This window comes from Gymnodraco acuticeps, unplaced genomic scaffold (genome assembly GCF_902827175.1).
Source record: "Gymnodraco acuticeps unplaced genomic scaffold, fGymAcu1.1, whole genome shotgun sequence".
In the NCBI taxonomy this organism is placed as follows: Eukaryota; Metazoa; Chordata; class Actinopteri; order Perciformes; family Bathydraconidae; genus Gymnodraco; species Gymnodraco acuticeps.
This window is the reverse complement of record NW_022990238.1, coordinates 112,600-136,500: the sequence shown is the minus strand read 5'-3', so window position 1 is coordinate 136,500 and position 23,901 is coordinate 112,600. Positions and strand designations below refer to the sequence as shown.

General features: G+C 40.5%; 1 protein-coding gene across 3 annotated transcripts in view; it reads left to right on the top strand.

The window, feature by feature from the left end:
• The window catches only part of LOC117548417 (septin-9-like), a 123,832-nt gene that overhangs the window by 36,972 nt on the left and 62,959 nt on the right, over positions 1-23,901 (top strand). For all 3 annotated transcript variants that reach the window (XM_034219708.1, XM_034219710.1, XM_034219709.1), the window contains one exon: positions 2,096-2,944. In XM_034219708.1, coding sequence (XP_034075599.1) covers positions 2,096-2,944 — 849 coding nt within the window. The remainder of the gene's footprint in view (positions 1-2,095; positions 2,945-23,901) is intronic.

The window sequence follows — 23,901 nt, the reverse complement described above, 5'->3', positions numbered from 1 at the left end:
ATTGATCTGAAACAATATTATTATCTTTCACTTTTCATGTGTTGTCCGTTTCAAAGCAGTGGCATATCAAGTGGGACATTTACTGTACTGACCCCACAATACAAATATGAAGATGAAAGGCTAAAATAAAAATACAAGCTACAAAAACAGAGTAGTGTAGGCCTAGTTGTTGGAGGCGGCCTATTAAGTATGGAACTCCACACTTTATTTTCCATTAGGTTTACAAAGGAAATAATAACTTGCTACATGCTACTGTCAAGCTACAATGATAACAACAACAACAACAACAACAACAACAACAACAAGGTACACTCACTAACAGGTCCGTGGTGCAACACACTAAATACCACGGTGAATTATGTCCCGTAATGTTCCACCACAGTAGGCTATTTTTATTTCAAAAGCCCACTGTGAAACCAGGCTGGTTGTAGTTCACATATTGACTTTTATTCGCTAAGCAAACAGTAGCAGCATGTTATATCATTTTTTTATACTAATTTTGATAGAGCAACATTTGAAAATGCCCCAAATGTGCCTAAACAGTCACGCTATCAATTAGAGGCGTGGTCATTATGGTGATTCTCATCATGACAAGTGTGCGAAAAAGCCGGGTAACGGCCGTCACATATCTAAGGGAAGATGTAAGAAACACCCTTTTTTCATTTAATGGTGCATGTGTTTTGTACCTGACGATATTGTTAGAATCTACTAGGTGACTTTAGAGGAATATTCATCTCGCGAGTGAATTAGAAATGCCACACACCATGATATCGAGCTATGTGAAGCGTGTTAAAAAAGGTAAGACGAGCATGCTGAATTGTTTTTATTTGCGGGGATTGCTTTGCTACAGTAAACTGCCGCTAACTGCACGTTTGCCAGACTTGCCACCATACATAATGTCAGATACATGCGGTAAAAGTGTGTGCGTTGTTAGCAGGTGTCCGGAGTGTCAGTTAAAAAAAAAAAAGAGTCCAATTATATTTTATGACTAGCATGTCATGTGTTCATGCTAACGTGCAGTGGTGTAAAGTAACTAAGTACATTTACTCAAGTACTGTACTTCGATACCATTTTGTGGTACTTTTACTTGAGTATTTCAATTATGTGCTACTTTGTACTTCTACCCCACTGCTATTCAGAGGTAAATCGTGCATATTTACTCTACTACATTTATTGTATGCCTTTAGTTACTTGCGGATTTGGATTAATGATATTACATTTCATCAACACTTAAATAAGACTTTAGTGGCCCAATCTGCAAAATGTGTACTTTTACTTTTGGCACTTTAAGTATATTCTGATGCCATTACTTTCGTACTTTTACTTAAGTAAGATTTTCAATATTAAGGACAATTACTTGTAACAGAGTGTTCCTACATGTTGGTAGTTCTACTGTTACTTAAGTACATTATAATCTGAGTACTTCTTCTTCCTCTGCTAACATTGCATCTTTTCGTAGCGTGGTATAAATATCAGTGTTGACGCTGACTGCTTCTCATCTTCAGCTATATTGCTTTTTTCCTACAACACAAACATATTTTACTTCGACCAAATCCAACTGACCTTCTTTCGCTTATGTTTTTTCCACAACCTTTTGATGAAGGCAACAAGGTCCTGGTGCGGTTTGAAGTTTCTGCCAGAGTGTTTTTATCCAGATTTAGAATACTTTATTCTCCATTAAATGTAGGCTACATATAATGGAAATGGACCATTAGGTTTCAGTCATGGTGTGTATGTGTGTTGGAGAGAATGTAATGAACAAGCTGTTATTGAGGATGGTCAGAGCCGACAGAATAAAGGATTTTATGGCGTATCAAGGACTTTCTTTCTGCTCCAAAATGGGTTCATAATCTCTACACTGCCAGTGCCAACACTGAATAAAAAGTCATTAGCTGCTTTGTTTCAATAAAGGTTATTTGAAGTGTGTCTGCCTCAGGGCCTCATGATTTGTTTCGAATGCTAATCACTCACAAGATGCCTTAATAATATATACAGTAAGATATCATACAGATGCTAGTGCTGCAATTTAAGGCAGCATGTTTACGGGCTAATGTATTCTCATGTCGTCTAATCCCAAATGTTCTGTGTTTTCCAGCGCTGAAGCGGTCGTTTGAGGTGGAGGAGACAGAGTCCTCCACAAACCCTTCGCCCCTGACTCGTCGGAACACCAATCCTCTCCGCTCGTCCGCCTCCTCCACATCCAGCCAGCGGAGCTACGACCAGAGCTTCCGTAGCACTGAATACTCCTCTCCCCGATCCTCCCCCTCTGAGACCACCAATCCACGTTCTCCAAAGACCGGCATGAGGCGCATGGAGCTATCAGGGGGTCGTAACCCTGACACAGCCTCATCCCGCCGCACAGAAATGTCCATTGAGGTCTCCTCTAAGCAGATTGACAACTCGCCCAGTGCCGGCATCGCCCGCTTTGGCCTCAAGCGGCCTGAGGTCAGTCTCAGCAATCGGAGTACACTCCTGGACAGCTCCTCCAATTCCACCTCCACAAACAGGCGGGCTGAGATCAGCATGACACGGCAGCACGAGCCCCCCGCCCCTCCGAAGAGGACGGACTCCCAGATGTCCTCTGCCCCAATCTCGAGGATCCCCGAGCCCCCTCAGAGAAGAGTGGAGCTCCAGTCCCCAGTCACCAGCCCAGTGGAGGCAGCCTCCAGGAAGCCAGCGATGCCCATCTTCAGACAGTCAGACGGTTTGGTGCCCAGCAGTGCAGTGGAGAACAACAACCACCCGCCTCCTGCTCCTAGTGCCCCCCTGCCCTCACTGGCAGAGCCCCGGGTGGAGACGGTGGAGAAGGTGGAGAGGGTGGAGAAGGTGGAGAAGGTGGAGAAGGTGGAGAAGGTGGAGAGGGTGGAGAAGGTGGAGAAGGTGGAGAAGGTGGAGAGGGTGCAGTCTCCAGTCCCAGAGCCTCCAACGGCCCGACCAACAGAAAGTGAGTAGCTGCTCGGTTCAGCATATTTTCTAAACAAACTGTCGTGTATAAAACTGTTTAAAATGGCGTTGAAGGGAGCTGCTCTGCTCTAGATGGCATTCCAGACAGTTTAACCAAACATACATCTACTGTCCTTACTTTTGATTGTCACTCACACCGTCTCTTTGAGTCACTTAAGGATGCAGGTATATGTTTGCAAGCACACACTTTTCCCTTTCTAAAAGCATCATTTAGCTACATCAACACTCCACACTGTAATTAAGTATGACAGGCATTTCAACCTTTTTACCCAACTTTATATCTAATCAAGATGCCAACCATAAAAAGCACAAGCATGTGTCCTTGTGAGCATGTCAGTCTAGACTACGTGCGAATGTAGGTCAGAGCGGGTGATGATGAGAAACCCAGGGCAGCTCCCAGTACAGCACTTAAAAGCTTCTCCAGTCAGGCAGCTGAATAACCCTGCTTACTTGAACTTGAATGAACCACTATATAAAATCCCGGTCAATTCAGATAACCTCATGTAGATGCTTGCAGTTCAAAGCATGTGTGTGTGGTTTGATTATAAACTATTTGCTGGGCAGAGTGGGTCAATCCTGCATGTTTGTCTAGAGTCAAGGCATTACCTTAGATGACCTCTGACTTGGTATTGATTTTGCTATTCCAGAGAAAGCTATTCTTAGTCATTATTGTCCCCCCATACCCCTCCTTTTTTAATAACACCACTATTCTTCGCTCTGGAGCAACATCTTGGTGATCAAATGTATAGCTGAATTTCCATGAATTATGGTGGATATTCCTCGTCCTCAGTGGATGAAACTTGATATATATATTAAAGTTATTCCATCTCTGTTCTTTTAGTGCCACCCTCTGGACAAACACAGCATTTTTATCTGAATTATTGGCATGGTCCTTTTACCAAAATTGTCAGTATGTTTATTTCATCTGCTTCTTTGTTACTGTGGGGTGTAATGCATTGCAGCCTCTAGGGCTCTTAGCAGGCCTCTAAGATAGTCTTGTTTTCCTTTTTTGGTTTAGTAGAACTCAATGTGCAAAGCTGGGAATTACGGAGCATAGGTTATGTGTCAGTGTCATCAGCATGCTTAATCTTTTCAGTGTGTTCAATTACAAGTAGGCTTTAAAAGTGTTCTGAGTTTGGATGTGGTTCTGTTATGGTTGAAAAATGTGTGTGTTTACTTGTGCTGATGTGTATGCAGTGGTTTTATGCCGTTTCATTCTCCAACGTTTCCTATTAGAAGGGCTCGTCTTTGTACGGTGCATTGCTGTTTGTGTGTGTGTAGTGCTGTTATCTGAAGACAGCTGTGCTCATGGGTTGCTCCCACTTGTGTAGTATCCAGGCGTAGGCGGCTGGGAGGTGATACATTCCAAATCTGGAGGTCATAAAACTTTCAACATAAAAATAGAAAGCGACTCTGTGTTGCTCTCTATCCACTGTGCTTCCTTCGCAGACAGCTAGGGATTTACTTTCATTGCTGCCTTTTACTGAGGATATTTCTCTCCTATATTCTTCTCAATTACCATCATGTTGGTGAACCATTCAGCACATATGCATACTAAATATCTGATGTGTGGCCTTGTGTCAGTAGAGAGGAAAATAAGCGAGGAAAACTGATAAGATGAAGTCTCAACTTCTTCCAAATCTGGCTCAGATTCCCACCTTCCAACTCAGCTGTGCACATGCAGTGAGGGAGGAGGGCTTTTAGAAGAAGCTTTGGCAGAAACACAGAGCAGATAAGAGGGAGGGAAAGACTGAGAGGTGGCTCAGCGGGCAGAAGGAAAGAGGAAGAACATTGGGAGAGAGACATACAGCGTGCATTAAAGAGAGTTGAGTTTTGAGTCTGCAGGGAGAAAAAAACAAAACGAGAGAAGCCCTCTTTAACCTCCAGCCTTTGGGAGTAAAACCTAACGCGACAGACCACACAGCTCTGACGACTTGCCCAAAACTACAATTGCTTTCCATTTCCTCAACAAGTACACACGACACAGATTCAGGCCAAACACTTTTTTTTAATAGCTTTGCATATTTAAAAAAAGGAAACTGAATGTTTTCAGGTGAAGCCATCTGTTGTTTACTTTCCTTGCTTGTATCAGCTCTGTATCCGGTGGGATCCTAGCAGTGTGTTTTTGTTCTGTCCCATTTGGCCCATTGTACTGTGGCTTGAGGGCTCATTATCAAAAGTAATTGGGATCTACCTGCCTCCTGGCGGCTCTGTGCTATTTGTGTGTGTGTGTCATCATGTGCAATACAGTTATACACTGAAAGTATACATACGTACATTCTTCCCTACACAAGGTTAAAAAAAGGGTTGTTTTTTGTGGCAGCTGTGTAAAGTACAAGGTGCTCTAATGACAGCTCTGTCTCACTGATTTTAGTTTTTTTTTTGTGGCTATAATGGCGAGCAGCTGCATCATTCTTGGTGTACTTCAACAGAATGTGATCCCCATGTGTACAGACTGACACAAATCATTCATTCTGCACATTTCTCAACTTAGCTTCCTGTCCATCCCTTCCCTTTTTTTTACTTTGACTGCTATGACACATAACATAGCATGTAGCATGTTGCTACATCTATTGTTTACATCCTAAACATCAAGAACATAGAGCAAATAATGTATCTTTAGTTTTCCAGGTTCTTCAGTGTTTTTTGGAATAAAAAAAAACGTCTTTTCTGAACGTTTTGTTTCATATTTGATCTTGTCACGGCGCTGCCCTGTAGCCCAACACTACACATATAGCTCCATGTAAGACCTATCAACAGACATAAACAACCATTCTTTAGATGGCTGAATCATTTACGTTCAATTATAACTTACTTCATCTGATTTCCTGTTATCTTGGGATTATTCCATTTGTTAAACAGAGCAAATATTTAAACGCAGTTAAATCCATTTTCATATCGCACCTAATATTTACTTACTTTGTTTAATAAGCTCCTTGTGGCCGAGCCTAGATTCTTGCCTTGATTACGAAAGGGAGATTTCTTTTCACTGGCACAACACAGCACTTTCAACACCAGAATGTCAACATAATCCATTGCATGCCAACATCCAGCCACTTCTCCTCTAATTACTGACACTGGAAACCGGTTTGATCTCAAGAAGTAAGTTAAGAAGTCCCCTGTGTAACTGGTCTAAAAAATAATACTAAGCACCTTGTTTTAAGGATATACACATCTTGGCCAAATTAACTTCAGATGCTATCAGCTTAAGCGTATTTAGTTTTACACGGCACACGATGCCACACGTACATACAAAGAACGATAACAACATATTTATCCACAGAAAAAAAACAAGCACTATGCACATTAATACTTCAGCTTTTCTCAATTTTGTTTGTATTGTATACCATTTTTAAAAGTTTCTTTTAAGTTCTGAACTGTTGGTCGGATAAAAGAAGTTTAAAAAATGTTAACAAAGGATAATAAAGTTATTTATTGTGTTTCTAGATTTCCCATGATTTTAAATAACGGTTAGTTTGCATCGCTAACTCTTGTGTTTGTAACTTGTACATATATTAACTGAGATACCTGTGTTCATCATTTGAACTGTAAGCATTACTGCTGCAAACCAGATGTGTTTCAGTTCAGTACATTTCCAAGAAAACATCTTAAATGTGAAGTTTAAAATGTGATGTTTACAAATGCACAATGACTTTTTTTCTGGCAGGAAAAATATGTTTTCTGCACACTACCATTGTTCCTCACACTGACCTGGTTATTGAACACATGTAGGGAAAATGATAAGAATAGATGATATATGTCAGCATTTAGAGCCTTTTCTTCCAATCAAACAGCAGTGCCTGTTTGTGATTAACAATTGGATCCGGACTCCATGACTCTTGAAAGGAACCTTTGATTATTATTTATTTTAAGCTGAGTCTGCAACAGTTTTTAGCGATGACTCATTATCTTCTGATCTGTTGGGTCTTGTGTTGGCGTGCTGAGTGCTATCCTAGTTTCATCAGCGCATTAACACAGTATTCATCTCTTCCTACTCAAACATAAAAGGCCTTTTGATAGGCTTGCCCTTGGACTTTGCAGAAACAAGCACTTGTGCATGTCACAAGGGATGCTAAATGTCTTTCTGATAAATCCTTAAGCTGTGGGTGGGTTTGTGTTTTGCACGAGACTCGCTGGGTTTAAAGGGGACCTATCATGCAAAATGCAACTTTTGTACGTCTTTTTATACATGAATATTAGTGCTGGGGGGGAAACGATTATTTGAAAACGATTAATCGGGGGCGATTATTTTGATCGATTAGTCGACTAATCGAACGATTATTTTTCCTGTTGTTCAATTCATAAAAACGTATATGTAAAAAAAACGTAATGTAACTTTTTTTTTTCACGATACTGTGGTCTCAGGGATCTTAATATTTAAGAACCTATTAATGTGTTATACCAGATTAACGGAAATAATCTCAGCTAATTGACGATACAAACCATGTTTACCAAAACAAAACACAAGTCTCATAAGAAGCATCTAAATGACCTCTGAGCGAAAAATGCTTAAAGGACATTGCGGCAGCAGAACTCAAGATAAAAGTACCCTTATTACTTATCGTAGCTGCACATACAATATATCCGATTAAAGCTGAGACTCCACAGATTATGTAGGTACATAGTATCATCACTGAGTGATCCGGACTCGCGATCAGGGGAAGCACAATACAGTCATCACACACGTACCTTCACAGAGGGCTTCTAAGGAGATCGTCTCACCGCCGTAGCTGTCAATCTGATCAAAAAGACGTGTTCAATGGCATTAAAATGAGGAAAAAAAACGCGGCTGAATCGGTTAATCCATAGGTTTTTAGACGTCTATGTATACAAAAATGATTGAATTATCAATCCATAATTCCATTTTATGTAAAAATCGGAGAGCAAATGCTTTGCTGCTAATGGTAGCCACCACAGCTGAGCCTGCTTGTCTTCTGCTAAGGCTATGCAGCAGTCTCAGTGAGATATAATATATAAATATCTTTGCGTTTTGGACTAACTTTAAAATATTCCCATGCTTTTGAAGACCTAAGGGGCGAGATGTTTTCGTTTGGGGGCTCTTTGTGCGCAATCCGGTGAGGAGGAGGTGGTAGCCGTTTCAGTCTCCATTGTGTTTGAAGTTGCGATTGCGAACTGTTTGTTGCTTTGGGTGACCCACGTGTGGTGTAGCGACGCGTCGACGCGGAAATATGTCGTCGACGCGTCGCTACAGCACTAATGAATATGTGTCCCCGGTGTTCCAGGGAACACACCAAGTGTCAGAAAACACAACCCTCTCTCTTTTCCTCCATACCCAAATCTCTAAAAACGGGGCTACAACTTCTTATTATACATCCATGATCTCCTGTAGGGGGGCGTGGTCAGCTGCAGCTCACAGAATCAGCCCCCTGCAAAAACAGGGCTGGAAAGAGCAAATGGAGCGAAATGAGGCATGGCTAAAATGCAGGATCTGTTTGGTGTTTTGAAAAAAAAACTATATTTATATACTTTTATATAAGTATGGCCCTACAAAAAAAAAAAAAACGGACACTGCCCTATTTTACGTTTTTGAAAATCGAACTTGTGCTCATCCAGTTTCTTTAAATTCTAAAATAAAAACACTGACATTGGTCTTACTGATACATTTTAGTTGAATAAAACGACACCATTTTGAAACGTACAGAAGATGTTAAGTTATTACTTCCTCATACATTATACATAAATGAAACACACAATCAGAACAATCTAAATGCTCTTTATGTCTATCAAACACAGGATTAATAATCAGTGAATCATTTCTATTAGATCATACATGCTGGAACATGACCTCGTTGAATGAAAGCAGCTTTGAGCTTTATAAACACGCCAGAGCAGTGCATTATCATTTGCAATAAAAGCAGAGTCTCTTGAACTACATCCAATTTACCGGTTTTTCAAGGCGTAGGCGCGGTGAACTGGGGATGTTCAGACTCATACACAACATTACGCCAAACTTTGAAACATTGTTTTGACTCCTTCATGACAAGCTTGTTGTTACCAATGAATTCCTCAGGTTTTTGTCTAGTTTCATACGATACCAGGACCTCTGGCACTGGACTTTTGAGAGGTTAACCTGCTTGTATTATGATCCATAACTTTTAACGCTGTAATCATATACATTTTCTCCTTATTTATTCTTTGTCTTTCTTTCTAAGAGGTCATATTTGCCTTTTTTTGTGTATTGGGAATTCCTGATTTTCTAAAAAACTACAAGGCAAACAAAAATAATGCGTATCCTCATACCCATCAATGGATCTGTTGTCTGACACATTACAATTTAATAAACACACACAATTTATGACATCACAGAAAGTATACCACAAATGAAATGCATTCATGTCAGTGACGGCTGTCCTTTGCAGACCGTACAGTCATTCACCGATCTGTTTGGTTTATCGATCAGTGCTGCTTAAATTCTCTTCATCCGTCTCACACACAGGAGGAATCCTCAGTGAATCATAGCTATTACATTATACATGCTGGAGAAAAACTGAAGCCTGCAGCTTCATGACTGCGCCAAAGCAGTGCATTATTAAAAAAACAACAAAAGCCAATGTGCACATTTCAAATAGAAGAAGAAGCCCTACTGTTATTCAGAACCTGTCATTTTTAATAAAGGTAACTTTGAAGCTCAAAAGATCGAGGATTTAAAGTATTTTGCCTTTAAGCCACTCACAAAAAAGGTTATATAATACAAATTAGAATTTTAAACAAAGCATAAAACAGAAGAACCCCTGGACATGTGCGTGTTTCCTTCTTCCCAATCAACTTTTAAATCCTGCTGACTTTGTGAGAAGCATTATGCTTAAACACATTATATGGCAATTTCTCTCATTTCAATTTATCTCCTTGCTGCAGAAATTGCCAAAATAATAAGAACAATTAAAAGAGCAACAACGATCATGCAGCAGTTCACAAAAGCTGCACACCAACTAGTTTGTCTGTTATCTGGTGTGTAGGCGCTTTGTTGTCTGACTTGCGGTGTGTAGTTGGATTGTGGGGTAAAGGGGTGCCTTTCCCCGAGCACAATATACAGCAGCAGGCCAAGGCAAGCAAGGTGACCCCATGTGTTTCTGATTTGTGCATCATCAGCGCTGCTTCCAAAGCGGTTTCTGAGATACGACAGTGGCTGTTGGTTTTCTCCCACAGAAAACTCTCTGATCTCTCTCAGGAGGTTCGTGGTGATCCTGTAGGTATGATCTGGATCATATTCCCCCTGATGTTGAAAATGCTGTGTGATATACACGTGGTCTATCCTCCGAAAAACTTCCCATCCAGTGTTTTGCTCCCTGACGAGAACTATGATCCTGTCTCTGTTTTCTCCTTCATACTGCCTCGAAGGACGGACAACATAAGGTGGAAGTTGCATGGATTGGTCTTGATTGAGACTGCCAATAGTGTAGTACCTGTATTGATTTCCCTGAGGCAGTGTGTCCAGCAGCCCCTCAAAGTTGCCATAATGATGTGAGCCATAAGCTCTACTGTTTGGGTCAAAGGTCAGACTTATGACATTATTATCGTCAATGGTAACTGTGTTGGCAAACCAGTGGAGCAGCAGAAGACTGTGCTTGGGCACAGATTGGCTGAAGTTGATTTTCTTCAAATCACTGATTGAATTCAGCTCTCTCTGTACAGCTGATACAGAGGTCAGGGCGAGGAGCAGAGCTACACAGCACCAAGTGACTCCTCCTGATATCTTCATCGTCCTGTATGGACAAGAAATGCAATTTAGATGAGCAAAGGCCTTTATGAAGTAGAAATAAGAGAAAGTTCTATAAGCTACAACAAGTGTGATATCCTATTGACAGATTGTCTTTGTAAGTTTGATACTTGCACTGCCTTAGTCATACTGTATGTATACCTAATTGTAAGAATTCATCCTCAAAAAGTGAACAGTATTTACATTTGTAAAGGAACATTTTTAATTACCTCTTTTTAAATATTATAAGCCACACAGTAAATCGTAAAAATATGTTGCAATAATTTAATTGAGCCATTTTTCATCCAATTTATTTATACTTTCTGAAAGCACGCATATGTTACTAGAAACGCATCAACTTATTATGATCATGATTTAATCAGTCAGGTGAACATTGAAAGATGTTTTTCTTATGTAATACACCTCCTGTAAAGTATCTCATAAACAGGGCTGCACATAACTGGTGCGCAGGTGCGCATGCGCACCTCCGCCAAAAAAAGAGCACCCGGTCATTTGAAACAAAGCGCATTTGCGTACCAACATTGAGAGGGAGAGAGAGAAGAGAAAAAAGAAAATAGAGGAGAGATGAGAGAGAAAGATATTTGCGAGTTGCATATGAACCATGATATGAACTCAGGGCCGGCCCGTAGCACTGGCTAGATGTTCGCCTAGGGCAGTGGTTCTCAAAGTGGGGGGCGCGCCCCCCCAGGGGGGCGCAGCGGCATGACAGGGGGGGCGCGAGAGACCAAGAGAAAAAATGGTTATTAAAAAAAAAAAATGTAAAAGATTTTTTTTTTTAAATCATATTTTGAAAAAGTATTGATTCGAAAATAATATGATACAGTACAGTACTATTACGTCTGGGTGTCTGTGTTTCATTAAAGCTCGGCTCTGTGTGTGTGTGGAACGAGCCATTTTGTGTGTGTGCGCGAGAGAGAGAGCGCACCGGTACCGGAGATCGTTGATGTTAGCTTCTGGTGCTAGCGAGCTACGCTAACGGATATAAGGAGTTTTTTCAACAACAAAGTGGAGGAGAGTCCACTCCTGTCAGACTGAGAGACTCAGTGAGCTAAAGGACTCTCTCAGTGTTATCTCAGTGGGTCTCAAACGTTTTGGTCACCATTAATATAAATAAATTAAAAACAATTATGAAATACTATATGACATTAAAAAATGTATAACGTTTAAAAGGGGAGTGATTTGTAAAATATCCATAAAGAAATAGTAAATCTGTTTACAGTTCTGTGTTGAGAGATGTATCCATACTGTAGATCTCTTCATTTTGCTCTCAAAGTGCACCAGATTGATGCTTTTAACTTCAATATTTAAAAATAAATCTTCCCGGGGGAGCTTGCCCCCGGACCCCCCTATGTGAGGTCCACACACCACCTATAAAAATAGCATTTTACCCCTGCTTACACCTATATGTCGTGAGCTGATATCGAGCCTTCATTGTAACAGTCGCGGGTACACTGTATTTGCGTGGGGAGTGTTGCAGTAGAACATTCCACTGTAGCGCCCGGTACATTAATGGGAAACCCTAAATGTTTGAGCACCCTGTATGAAACGTCAAGCTACCCCACAGTACCCCCAAAATAAATCTTTTGGCGCCGCCACTGAGCCTGACTATTTGTGTTGGGGGGGGCCCGACTTTTTTTTTTTCTCCAAAGGGGGGGGCCTGACAGAAAAAGTTTGAGAACCACTGGCCTAGGGCGCTGGGGAGGTGCTGCGCTGGCAGTTCTGGGAGGGAAAAAAATAGGGGTGCACCGAATGGGAAATTCTTGGCCGAAACCGATACCGAAAATAGGAAACAGTTGGCCGAAAACCGAATGCCGAAAGGCCGAAAATGATTAATAGAAATATATATATATATTACACCGCAGTACTTTCCCACAAAGGTTCATGAGAACTTAGTTCATGAGAACTCTTTGAACCTGGGGGTGGATTAGGCAAATGAAGCCGCTGACGTCACTTCTTCTTCTTCTGCTTTGGGTTTACTGGCAGGCCGCAAACCACTTCACGGCGTATACTGCCGCCCAAAGTCCCCGGCCTTGGGGACTGGCTTCAGTAGAAGCTGCTGGGAGTCCCAGCAGCCTTCCGAGTAAATCGCCAGAACGCCGACACCTCTCATCTCCACCGCTCCCATGTTTTATTTTGTGTTGCCATAAGTTAGTCTCTGCGTTTCTGCGCTGGGCTAATGCTAATAATGCTAATGCGAGGATAATAAAATGGCGGCTTCACAAAACTTTTTGGGAGTTTTACGGGGCGTGGTTTGCAATCCGCCCAGCCAATCAGAAATATAGCTCTTTTCTCACAAGAGAGCCGCACGAAAGTCCCTGCTCTCTAGCAGGGACTTTCGTGGGGGTAAAAAGGTAATATATATAATATATATATACATTGGTAAAAAATGTATACATTATATATATATAATGTATACATTTTTTACCAATGTTGTTCAGCTACCTGATTATGGAAATAGACATGATTATGGCAAAACTTAACTTAAATAATAATCACTATTATGGGTCCATAAAACATTTATTCAGCACTTTTGAATGCATACAGTACATTTATATATGTCATGTATTATTGCTAAAAAACATAATATCGCAGTCTTAGTGTCGCCAACTCGTTTCTAATATGCAAAGACAACAAATGCGTCTATGATGTATTTTCAATCAGACGAGATCTCTCTCCCCCGTCTGTGTGCGAGGGGGCGGGGCAGTTTACACACACGCAGCTGCTACATGCAGCAGAGCACACTGCGGAGATGGCGGAGAGAACGCGCTCCGAGGTGTGGTTAAACTTTACCCGTCTCGATGTGGAGAATACTTGTTACCATAAGTGCAATAAGAGTTTAGCATGTAAGCAAGAGCAATTTGTCTAAACATTTAGCAAAAGTGCACCGCATGCAGACGGAAGAATGTACCGGGTTCGACCGTCTTTCTAGCAGCTCTGAAGCCCCATCCACGAGTAACGTTTCCACGTCAGGTATTATGTATGCTAGCAGCAACACACGGAGTTAACTACATGATACAAACATGGGTTAATGATTAGAGGTAACTGAGTTATTTAGTTTGTTAAAATTTCAGCTATTCTGTTTACAGTCTGTCATCAGATTATTTAATACGATTTGTAAAGGCTCAGGGCAATCTCGATGACAAAGGTCAATGTTCCCCCCCCCCCTGTGAGCCAGCCGCGAGCATGGTCGCCGCGTCTTTATTACGTCATCACAACAACACGTTAGGTTACCAACGTAAGCCTGTTCTGACATTCGGTGATATTTTTTCGGTGCTAAAACTCTTTCGGCCGAAAGCCGAAAGGGCCTTTTTAACAATTTTCGGCCGATAATTTTCGGTGGCCGAATATTCGGTGCATCCCTAGAAAAAAACATTTTGACCATTGGGGCTCATCCTAATTTTCGGCCTTGATGTAACAATATTCACAATTAAGTAAATGTAACACCCTTTTCACCCCGGTTCCACGTTTCATTTGCCCTGTATGATGGGCGCTGTAAGTGATGAAAATGGGGGATGTTGGCTTATCTGGCGCCCGCAGCTCACAGACAAAATGCGAGGGAGAGAGGGAGGGTGGTACCAGCGCTGTTGTTATTATAATCTGGTGCCGTGCTAGCTGCTCTAACGGAGATAAGAAGAAGATGTTTCTACAATAATGTGGAGGGAGAGTCCTCTCCAGTCAGACTGAGAGGCTGATAAGTTAACTACAGCTCAGTGAGGTAAAGGACTCTTAGTCTAAATTCAAACGGTTTGGTCACAATTTATGCAAACACATATTTCCAAGGCACTCCTTTGTAATTATTGGGATAAACAGGTTTTAAATCATTCCAATGTATACTATAGGACAGTAACCAAAAATATCCTTTAAAACTGGAGAGATTAAAAAAAATGCATAAATAAATAAATGTTAAGGTAAAATAAGATATGAATGAACAACACAAATAAAATAAGTTACATTAATTTGTTATTGGCTATAGTAGGCTATTGGTTAACTTATGTTCACATACTTATTTGATTACATCCACTTTTCTAAGATGACAACAGAGACTGACCCAAAAGCAGCTGTTGACTTGTGGAATCAAGCATCTAATCGCAGACTCAACCAGAGAGAAAGTAATAGGCCTACATCATCAGCTACCATGTCTGACAGAGAGGAAGACAGTGAGGAGAACAGTCAGGAGGAGTGATGACAGCTTGTTGGATTACTGGTCGTGCTAATGTTGTCTTGTGTTCACCTCTGCATGTGTGTTCTGTGTTCACCTCTGCATGTGTGTTCAGTGCCATGTGTCTGGCAAATAAAGTCAAGACCCCCTCAAAAGTTACGGTTTATTTCATTTTAAGGATGAGCACCAAGCAACATCTCCAGGTGCTCCTTTGAGAACCAGGGCAAAAAAGTTATGTGCACCCCTGCTCATAAAGTTAAAGTTCATTAGTGTCCTTGTTGAGCCACGTGGAGAGATAGTAACACAAAGAGAAGAGAACACTCAAAAACAAACGTGGATTCAAAGGCTTCACCAATCCAAAGTTAAAGTACATAATAAAAACTACTGATTAGAAAATAAGAGAGCTCACCTGCGTTAGTCTGCTGCTGTCAAGTATCAGATCTCAGAGTGTGTGCGAGTGTAGATGAAAGTCTTTCTAGGTGAAGTTTCTCTGTAAACGAAACCTGCACAACAAATGTTGTTGCAACTTGCTGGTGATTCCAGTAAGTAAACTTTGATCACAAAGCTGTTTGGATGAAACCTCCTTCTGTTTTCAAGATAAGAGGAAGAGTCCTCCCTTTCATGCTGTAATTGGGGTTTAACAGATATGTGCCGTACATTAGGATTATTTATTTCGACAGTTTTTAGAGCACCGACACTGTAACATTCAGATTCTCGATCATGTTAATGTGCGGGTTTATGGTGCATCTATCCTGTGACAGTGAGTGTGTCCTTTTAGATTTGTAATAGTGCCAGACTTTGAACAATAATTCTCCTTCATTAAGGGTGATCTTTTGATCCTTTTTTCTAAAATGTATATTGATGAACTTTTTAAGCTTTTTAAAGGCCTTTTTTAGCCAAGACATTTTAAATAATTACAATATTACAAAATAAAGGCATTGAGAACAAATGTTTTCCTAAAAACGTCCTCATGTTAGTAGCAATGAGCTGTGTCTTTGCCTTGTATACAGTCATTGTATTGTAGTTTTGTTGGAGATTTTCATTTTAAAAACAAATTCTGTTAAAGGTGGGGTATATCATTTGAGAAACCAGCTCGAGTGTGGTAGAATTTGAAAGTGCACAACCGGAACAAATCTGCCTCTTCCTTACAGAGCCCCTCCTCCCACACACGCGCACGCGCACATGACCAATGAGGGCACGAGATAAGTTTGTGCACAGATGGAAGGCTGACAGGCAGGTAGGCCATCCAGTTATTTTAGCCGGGCCGGCTAAAATGATTGGTCGTGCTTTTTACAGCGCTACGGCTTCCACAGATGACATTATTTTATGGATTTATTGTCAAAGCATTTAATATATTCATTGCTATGGGGATGTTAAGAGCATTCCATGGAATATAACAAAAAGTTTTTCTGAAATAAATTACATATCCCACCTTTAAGTCACTGTTTTTTGCCGAATGAGGAAACATAATAGTGATTGAGCGTGTCGCCCATTGACAAAAGCCCTTTCATTTGAAACATAAGGAATTGGCTGCGTTTGTTGACATGCCTGGTAAAAGTCTTTATGTGACTCTCTGGGAGGTAAAGACAGAATAGCAGCTTTTGTTATATATGCTTTCAAAGAGAACACACCAGATCATTCAGAATGCAACTTCATATGTATCTCACTTGTGCTCATGCAGTTTCCTTGAAGTTGAAATAAAAAGCTGACATCAGTCTGACTGATAAATTACACTTTAATTAACACACACACACACACACAATATTTTCAACATTGCAGAAAGTAAAAAGGCACTAAATGGAATGCGTTCATGTCAGTGACGGCTGTCCTTAACGGACCTTGGAGCCATTCACAGTTTCATTTTTTAATAAGTGACATTTTATTCTGTAAAATTATCTGTATCAGACATTGTAAAGATCCTCAGTTAATCATTGCTATTGGATTATTAACGCTGAACCCTAGAACTTTATTACCGTGCCAAAGCAGTGCGTTATAATATGAAATAAAAGCCAATGTGTTCAGTTCAAATTATAAAGAAAAAACCCTGCTGTTATTTACAAACTATATTTATGAATACATTGAGCTATTACGTTCTAAAGACTCAGCCTTTCATAACGCACAGTTTGAGATTTGAAGATTAAAGAATTTAACTTTTCATTCAAAGCATGTTATACCAAAACAACATTCACCAAAAAGATTAAATAGTACACAAAGGAAATCAAAATGCAGAAATAAACAAATTAAATACAAAAAGAATGCAGAGCCCCGATCAATTTGTCTGTTTTCTGGTTTGTAGTTTTTTTTTTTTTTTTTAAAACAGTGTTTGTAAGGTGGAAATCATCAGTGTTGCTTTCAGAGCAGTCTCTTATGGTGCGTTCACACCATACGCGATGCGAATATTCGCTTCGCTCTAAACGCTCGAGTTTCACCGCGGCTGTCAGCTGTGTTTACTCGCATCATTTAAACAAGACTCGCTGACCAGGAGGCTACAACTACAACAAAATGAACATATTTGACCGTGATTGAATTGTAATACACGTTTCTAAATGATGCCGAAGTAACAACATACTGATACCGGTTAGTAAAAACCATGAATTAATGCTTTGACAAGTCTGCAAACAGACAGCAGGCGAAAAACCTTTTAAAATGCGTGTTTTCTGAATGGAGATCGGATCGATCAGACTAAGCTAACGTTGTGCTCCGTCCACACTCGCAACAACGCCATACAGACATAAATAAACCAGCGACTGTATTCGCCATGACATAGAGACTCTGTGGTACTTGTTTAACTTTGTCTAGTTTCTGAACAGATATGAGGAGCTGTGAGCTCTGAGTGCCAACAGCTCACGACTGGTTTTCTGGTTCAACGTCGGTGACCGCAGGCTGAGATCCTCACCGCTGATTGGCTACCGCAAGATTGCGTCACGCAAATTTGACGGTCGAGTTTAACACATTTTACTCGAGCGGTTGTCGCGGCCCCCTTCGATCGCCTCAATCGCGCCGCGTCATTCGCGCCTTCGGAGCGAATCAGCGTCTGCCCACGTATATGTTATCGCGCCGCCCCCAAAAATTGCATCGCATCCGATTTGAACGCACCATTAAATACAAAAGTGGGTTTTGGTTTTCTTCCCAGGAGCCCTAATGATACATTTTTGTATTTCTTATTTTTTTATAACAAAATAATAAACAATTATACCCGACACAATTAAGGTTATGCAGGCAAAACAACAAAAACAACAGATTAAACAGGATTTATAGGTGTTGCAACAGTCTGATTCTGTGTCTACCGGTCGCCTGCTGGCTACACGGTCCTCATAATCGCCCATATTCACTACAACAAAACTCTGGTTTTGGACATTTCTAGGAACATTGTGCTCTCTCTCATTTCTAGGAACATTGTGCTCTCTCTCATTTCTAGGAACATTGTGCTCTCTCTCATTACTAGGAACATTGTGCTCTCTCTCATTACTAGGATTTCTTCTGTTTTCAGGGCGGTTGTTTTGTTGCTTAGAGGAGTGCTTTTCCTGGATCACAATATACAGCAGCAGTCCAAGGCAAGCAAGGGGACCCCATGCGTTTCTGATTTGTACATCATCAGCGCTGCTTCCAAAGCGGTTTCTGAGATTCGACAGTTGGTTTTGTCCCAGAGCAAACTCTCTGATCTGTCTCAGGAGGTTAGTGGTGATGCTGTAGGTATGATCTGGATCATAAGGTGTCCCCTGATTTTCCGAAGTGTCATAATGCTGTGTGATATACACTTCGTCTATCGTCTGGTAAGCTTGCCTTCGGTTTTGCTCCCTGACTCGAACTATGATCCTGTCCCTATTTTCTCCTTCATAATCCCTCTGGGGATGCGCTACATACGCTGGAAGTGGATTGGACGTTCCCTGATGGAGATTTCCAATCGTGTAGTAATGGTATTGATTTCCCCGAGGCAGTGGGTCCAGCAGCTCCTCATAGTTGCCATAATGGTGTGAGCCATAATCTCCACTGTTGGGTCAAAGGTCAGCTGTATAATATCGTTGTTGTCGATATCGATCTCGTTGGCAAACCAGTGGAGCAGCAGAAGACTGTGCTTGGGCACAGATTGGCCGAAGTTGATTTTCTTCAAAACCATTGATTTTATTGAGCGTCTTCTGTACAGCTGACACAGAAGGTAAGGGCGAGGAGCAGAGCTACACAGCACCAAGTGACTCTTCCTGATATCTTCATCATCCTGGGACTTGACTCTCAATTAAGATTTCCAAAGTCCTTTTGTGAGGTAGAAATAGAATACAGAAAGTTTATAAAAACAGATTCATTTAATCTATTGATGTGTGTGATACACTTAATGATACAAAAATGTATTGATGGTATTACAATGTTTTAAGAATTAAAGACATTTTGGTCTCAAAACGACCTCTTGGTGAAAAGCAAAAAGTGTGATTTCCTTGTTCTGCAGGAGTGTCACTCTTCAACCCCGTCGGCATTAAATAGGCCCGTAGTAATTGGTATACAACATTGTTTTTATATCATCTTTTTTCTATAGTAGACGGCACACGTGAATAAATCTGACATTTAGAATAATTTCATTGGAAATGTTAAACATTTGTATTTACTTGCCAAATCATGGAATCAGTTGTATATTTTCTGAGCCCTATATCCAGTATAGGTTACTTTTCATTATTCATGATCAAAAACTTTTTGACGAGCACCACCATATAATCCTCAATTAAAAAAAAAAAAAGTATAAAACATTATTTGATAATAATATTTTAGAAGTAAATAATCTCCTCATAACGGCATAAACAACGTACATTTGCAGTTTTACTCTGAGTTTTTCGTCACCTTCAACCCTATTGTTCACTGCGCCATTTAACATCCAATCTGTACTTTCTCAAAGCATACATGCATTGTATTAAAGATAGCATCAAATGGTTATTATCATGGTTGGATCAGTCAAGTAAACATTGAAACTGGTTTTTGGTTGTTATTATCCCTCTGCTCATACTGACCAGTAGGCATTACGAGGGCATCCACAGTCTTCTTATTGAGCAAAACATTTATGTTTAAGTTCTCAGAGTTTATTTTGAGGCTTCAGCAGCCTGAGTTCATCAAATCAAAAGCGAGTACCCAAGTTACACTCTATCTAGTAGACTGTTTTGATACACAGCGTTCCTTGTTGAGCTGCGGGGAGGGATAGTAACAAGAAGAGGAGAGGAAGAAAACTCAAATACAAAGCTGGAATCAAAAGTCTTCTTCCAATCATGTGAAATAGTGCCAAAGTAAATAATAGAAACAAACTAAGTGATCAGAAAAAAGGAGAGGCTCACCTCTGTTAGTCTGCTGCTGTCAAGTGTCAGATCTCTGTCTGTGGTGTGTGTGTGTGTGTGTGTGTGTGTGTGTGTGTGTGTGTGTGTGTATATAGAGGAAACTCTTGCTAGGTTTCATTTTCCCTTAAATAAACTGGCAAAACAGTGTTGCATGTGGTAACAAGAAGTTTGATCATACAGGTGTTAAAACATTCTTATTTCCAGATATGAAAAGTAGTCTTTAGAAATGCAAAAAGCAAATGATAAAATATTTGTAGCTGCGTTTTGTCGCTTGTGATGCCAAAGATAACAAATCTGATCTTCCAGAATATAATGTTAAAGGTTTCTTTATTATTTTGCTAAATTGTGCTCAGTTTCCTAAAAACTCAAATGAAAAGCTGACATCAGTCTTACTGACACATTACAATTTAATAAACACACACAATTTCTGACATTACAGGAAGTATAACAAAAAGAAATGCATTCATGTCAGTGACGGCTGTCCTTTGCAGACCGTACAGTCATTCACCGATCTGTTTGGTTATCGATCAGTGCTGCTTAAATTCTCTTCATCCGTCTCACACACAGGAGGAATCCTCAGTGAATCATAGCTATTACATTATACATGCTGGAGAAAAACTGAAGCCTGCAGCTTCATGACTGCATCAAAGCAGTGCATTATTAAAAAAACAACAAAAGCCAATGTGCACATTTCAAATAGAAGAAGAAGCCCTACTGTTATTCAGAACCTGTCATTTTTAATAAAGGTAACTTTGAAGCTCAAAAGATCGAGGATTTATAGTATTTGACCTGTCATCTAAAGCATGTCATACAAAGCCTTTATCTCAAATGTAAACTAACACCATTCACAAAAAAAGTTATATAATACAAATTAGAATTTTTAAAACAAAGCATAAAACAGAAGAACCCCTGGACATGTTCACGTGGGTTTCCTTCTTCCCAATCAACTTTTGAATCCTGCTGACTTCGTGAGAAGCATTAGGCTTAAACAAATTATATGGACATAATATAAAGACAAATTAAAAGAACAACAAAGATCCTGCAGCAGTTCGCAAAAGCTGCACACCAATAATTGTGTCTGTTATTTGGTGTGTAGGCGCTGTGTTTGACAAACGTTGGGTGGTTGGATTGTGGGGTAAAGGAGGACCTTTCCTCGAGCACAATATACAACAGCAGTCCAAGGCAAGCAAGCTGATCCCATGCGTTTTCGATGTCGACATCATCAGCGCTGCTTCCAAAGCGGTTTCTGAGATACGACAGTGGCTGTTGGTTTGGTCCCACAGAAAACTCTCTGATCTCTCTCAGGAGGTTCGTGGTGATGCTGTAGGTATGAGCTGGATCATATTCCCTCTGATAATGAAAATGCTGTGTGATATACACGTGGTCTACCCACCAGAAAGTTTGCCTTCCTGTGTTTTCCTCCCTGACACGAACTATGATCCGGTCCCTGTTCTCTCCTGCAAAATCTTTCGTGGACGACGCTACGTAACGCGGAAGTGGATTGAATGTTTCCTGAGCGAGATTACCAATAGTGTAGTACCTGTAATGACTTCTCCAAGGCAGTGGGTCCAGCAGCCCCTCACCGTTGCCATAATGATGTGAGCCATAAGCTCTACTGTTTGGGTCAAAGGTCAGATTTATTACATTGTTCTCATCAATGGTAACTGTGTTGGCAAACCAGTGGAGCAGCAGAAGACTGTGCTTGGGCACAGATTGGCCGAAGTTGATTTTCTTCAAATCACTGATTGAATTCAGCTCTCTGTACAGCTGATACAGAGGTCAGGGCGAGGAGCAGAGCTACACAGCACCAAGTGATCCTCCTGATATCTTCATCGTCCTGTATGAGACAGAAATGGCAATTTAGATAAGCAAAGGCTTTTATGAAGTAGAAATAAGAGAAAGTTCTATAAGCTACACAAGTGTGATATCCTATTGACTAGATTGTCTTTGTAAGTTTGATACTTGCACTGCCTTAGTCATATGTATGTATACCTAATTGTAAGAATTCATCCTCAAAAAGTGAACAGTATTGGCTACAGGGTGGACATATTGCTAATTTATCATTTGTAAAGGAAAGTTTTAATTACCATCTTATAAATATTAGAAGCCACACAGTAAATCAGAAACATATGTTGCAATAATTGAATTGAGCCATTTGTTCCTCCCAATTTATTTCTACTTTCTGAAAGCACACGCATATGTTACTAGAAACGCATCAACTTATTATTATCATGATTTGATCAGTCAGGTGAACATTGAAAGATGTTTTTCTTGTTTAAAGTCCCATGTCTGGGCCATTTCTACTGATCATAATTCCATTGTTGAAGTATACTAGAATAGATTTATATTGTGCAATTTTCCAAACTCACATTGGTTCCTCATACAGCATCTCTGTATAGTATGTGTATTCACTCTCTGTCCTAAACGGCTTGTTGGAGCTCCTGCCCCCCCCCCCCCTATGAGCCCAGTGGCCGTCTGCGAGACAGCGAGACACAGCGAAACCCAGCCCGAAACACAACACGCAGCCTGGCTGGGAGTTTGTGTTTGTGCTCACAACCGACCACCGTCCCGCCGTCTCGGGGAGGAGAAATCGGCGGAGCTGCAGCTGAGAAAAGATTGAGTGTGTGTGTGTAACGGCTCCGCGGACGTGACGTGATGTAACGGCTCCACTCATTGGTCCATTTGGACCAATAGGTCCATTTGGGTATGGGCACGTCACTGTACCCAGGAAGAAAAAGAAAACGCCTCCAACGAGGCATTCTGGGGCAGCATAGACAGGTCTTTTCTGTGTTAGAGTTTTACTCGCTGCAGGGTGTACTTTGAGGGTTTGTAACTTTGCACACCGTTTACATGCAGAAAAAGCTACATAACACACAAGGGGACCGGTAATAACTGGAAAAGCATAACATGGGACCTTTAATACACCTCCTGTAAAGTATCTCATGAAGTTAAAGTTCATTTGTGTCAGCGTGTCCTTGTTGAGCTGCGGTGGAGAGATAGTAACACAAAGAGAAGAGAACACTCAAAAACAAAACGTGGATTCAAAAGCTTCACCAAAGTAAATTAAAAAAAACGACTGATTAGAAAATAAGAGAGCTCACCTGCGTTAGTCTGCTGTCAAGTATCAGATCTCAGTGTGTGCGAGTGTAGATGAAAGTCTTTCTCTGTGAACTTTTTTTCTGTAAACGAAACCTGCAAAACAAATGTTGCTGCAACTTGCTGTTGATTCCAGGAAGTAAACTTTGATCACAAAGCTGTTTGGATGAAACGTCCTTCTGTTTTCAAGATAAGAGGAAGAGTCCTCCCTTTCATGCTGTAATTGGGGTTTAACAGATATGTGCTGTACATTAAGATTATTTATTTCGACAGTTTTTAGAGGACAGATTCTGTAACATTCAGATTCTCGATCATGTTGGAATTTAATGTGCGGGTTTATGGTGCATCTATCCTGTGACAGTGAGTGTGTCCTTTTAGATTTGTAATAGTGCCAGACTTTGAGCTTTTTATTTTTATTTTCACATTTTTTTTTATTATTATTGTTTATATATAGATTGACATTATACAGGTGTGTCCCTAGACCTCCTCTGCCCCTGAACGTACAGTCGATACAGACGAGAACAAAACGGATAACTTCAGATTGAACATAATGTTGATGTTTCTATTAAAGGTCACTGTTCAAAGTTTGCTCTCAACTTATAACTTTCTTCTTAAATACATGAGTGTCAATA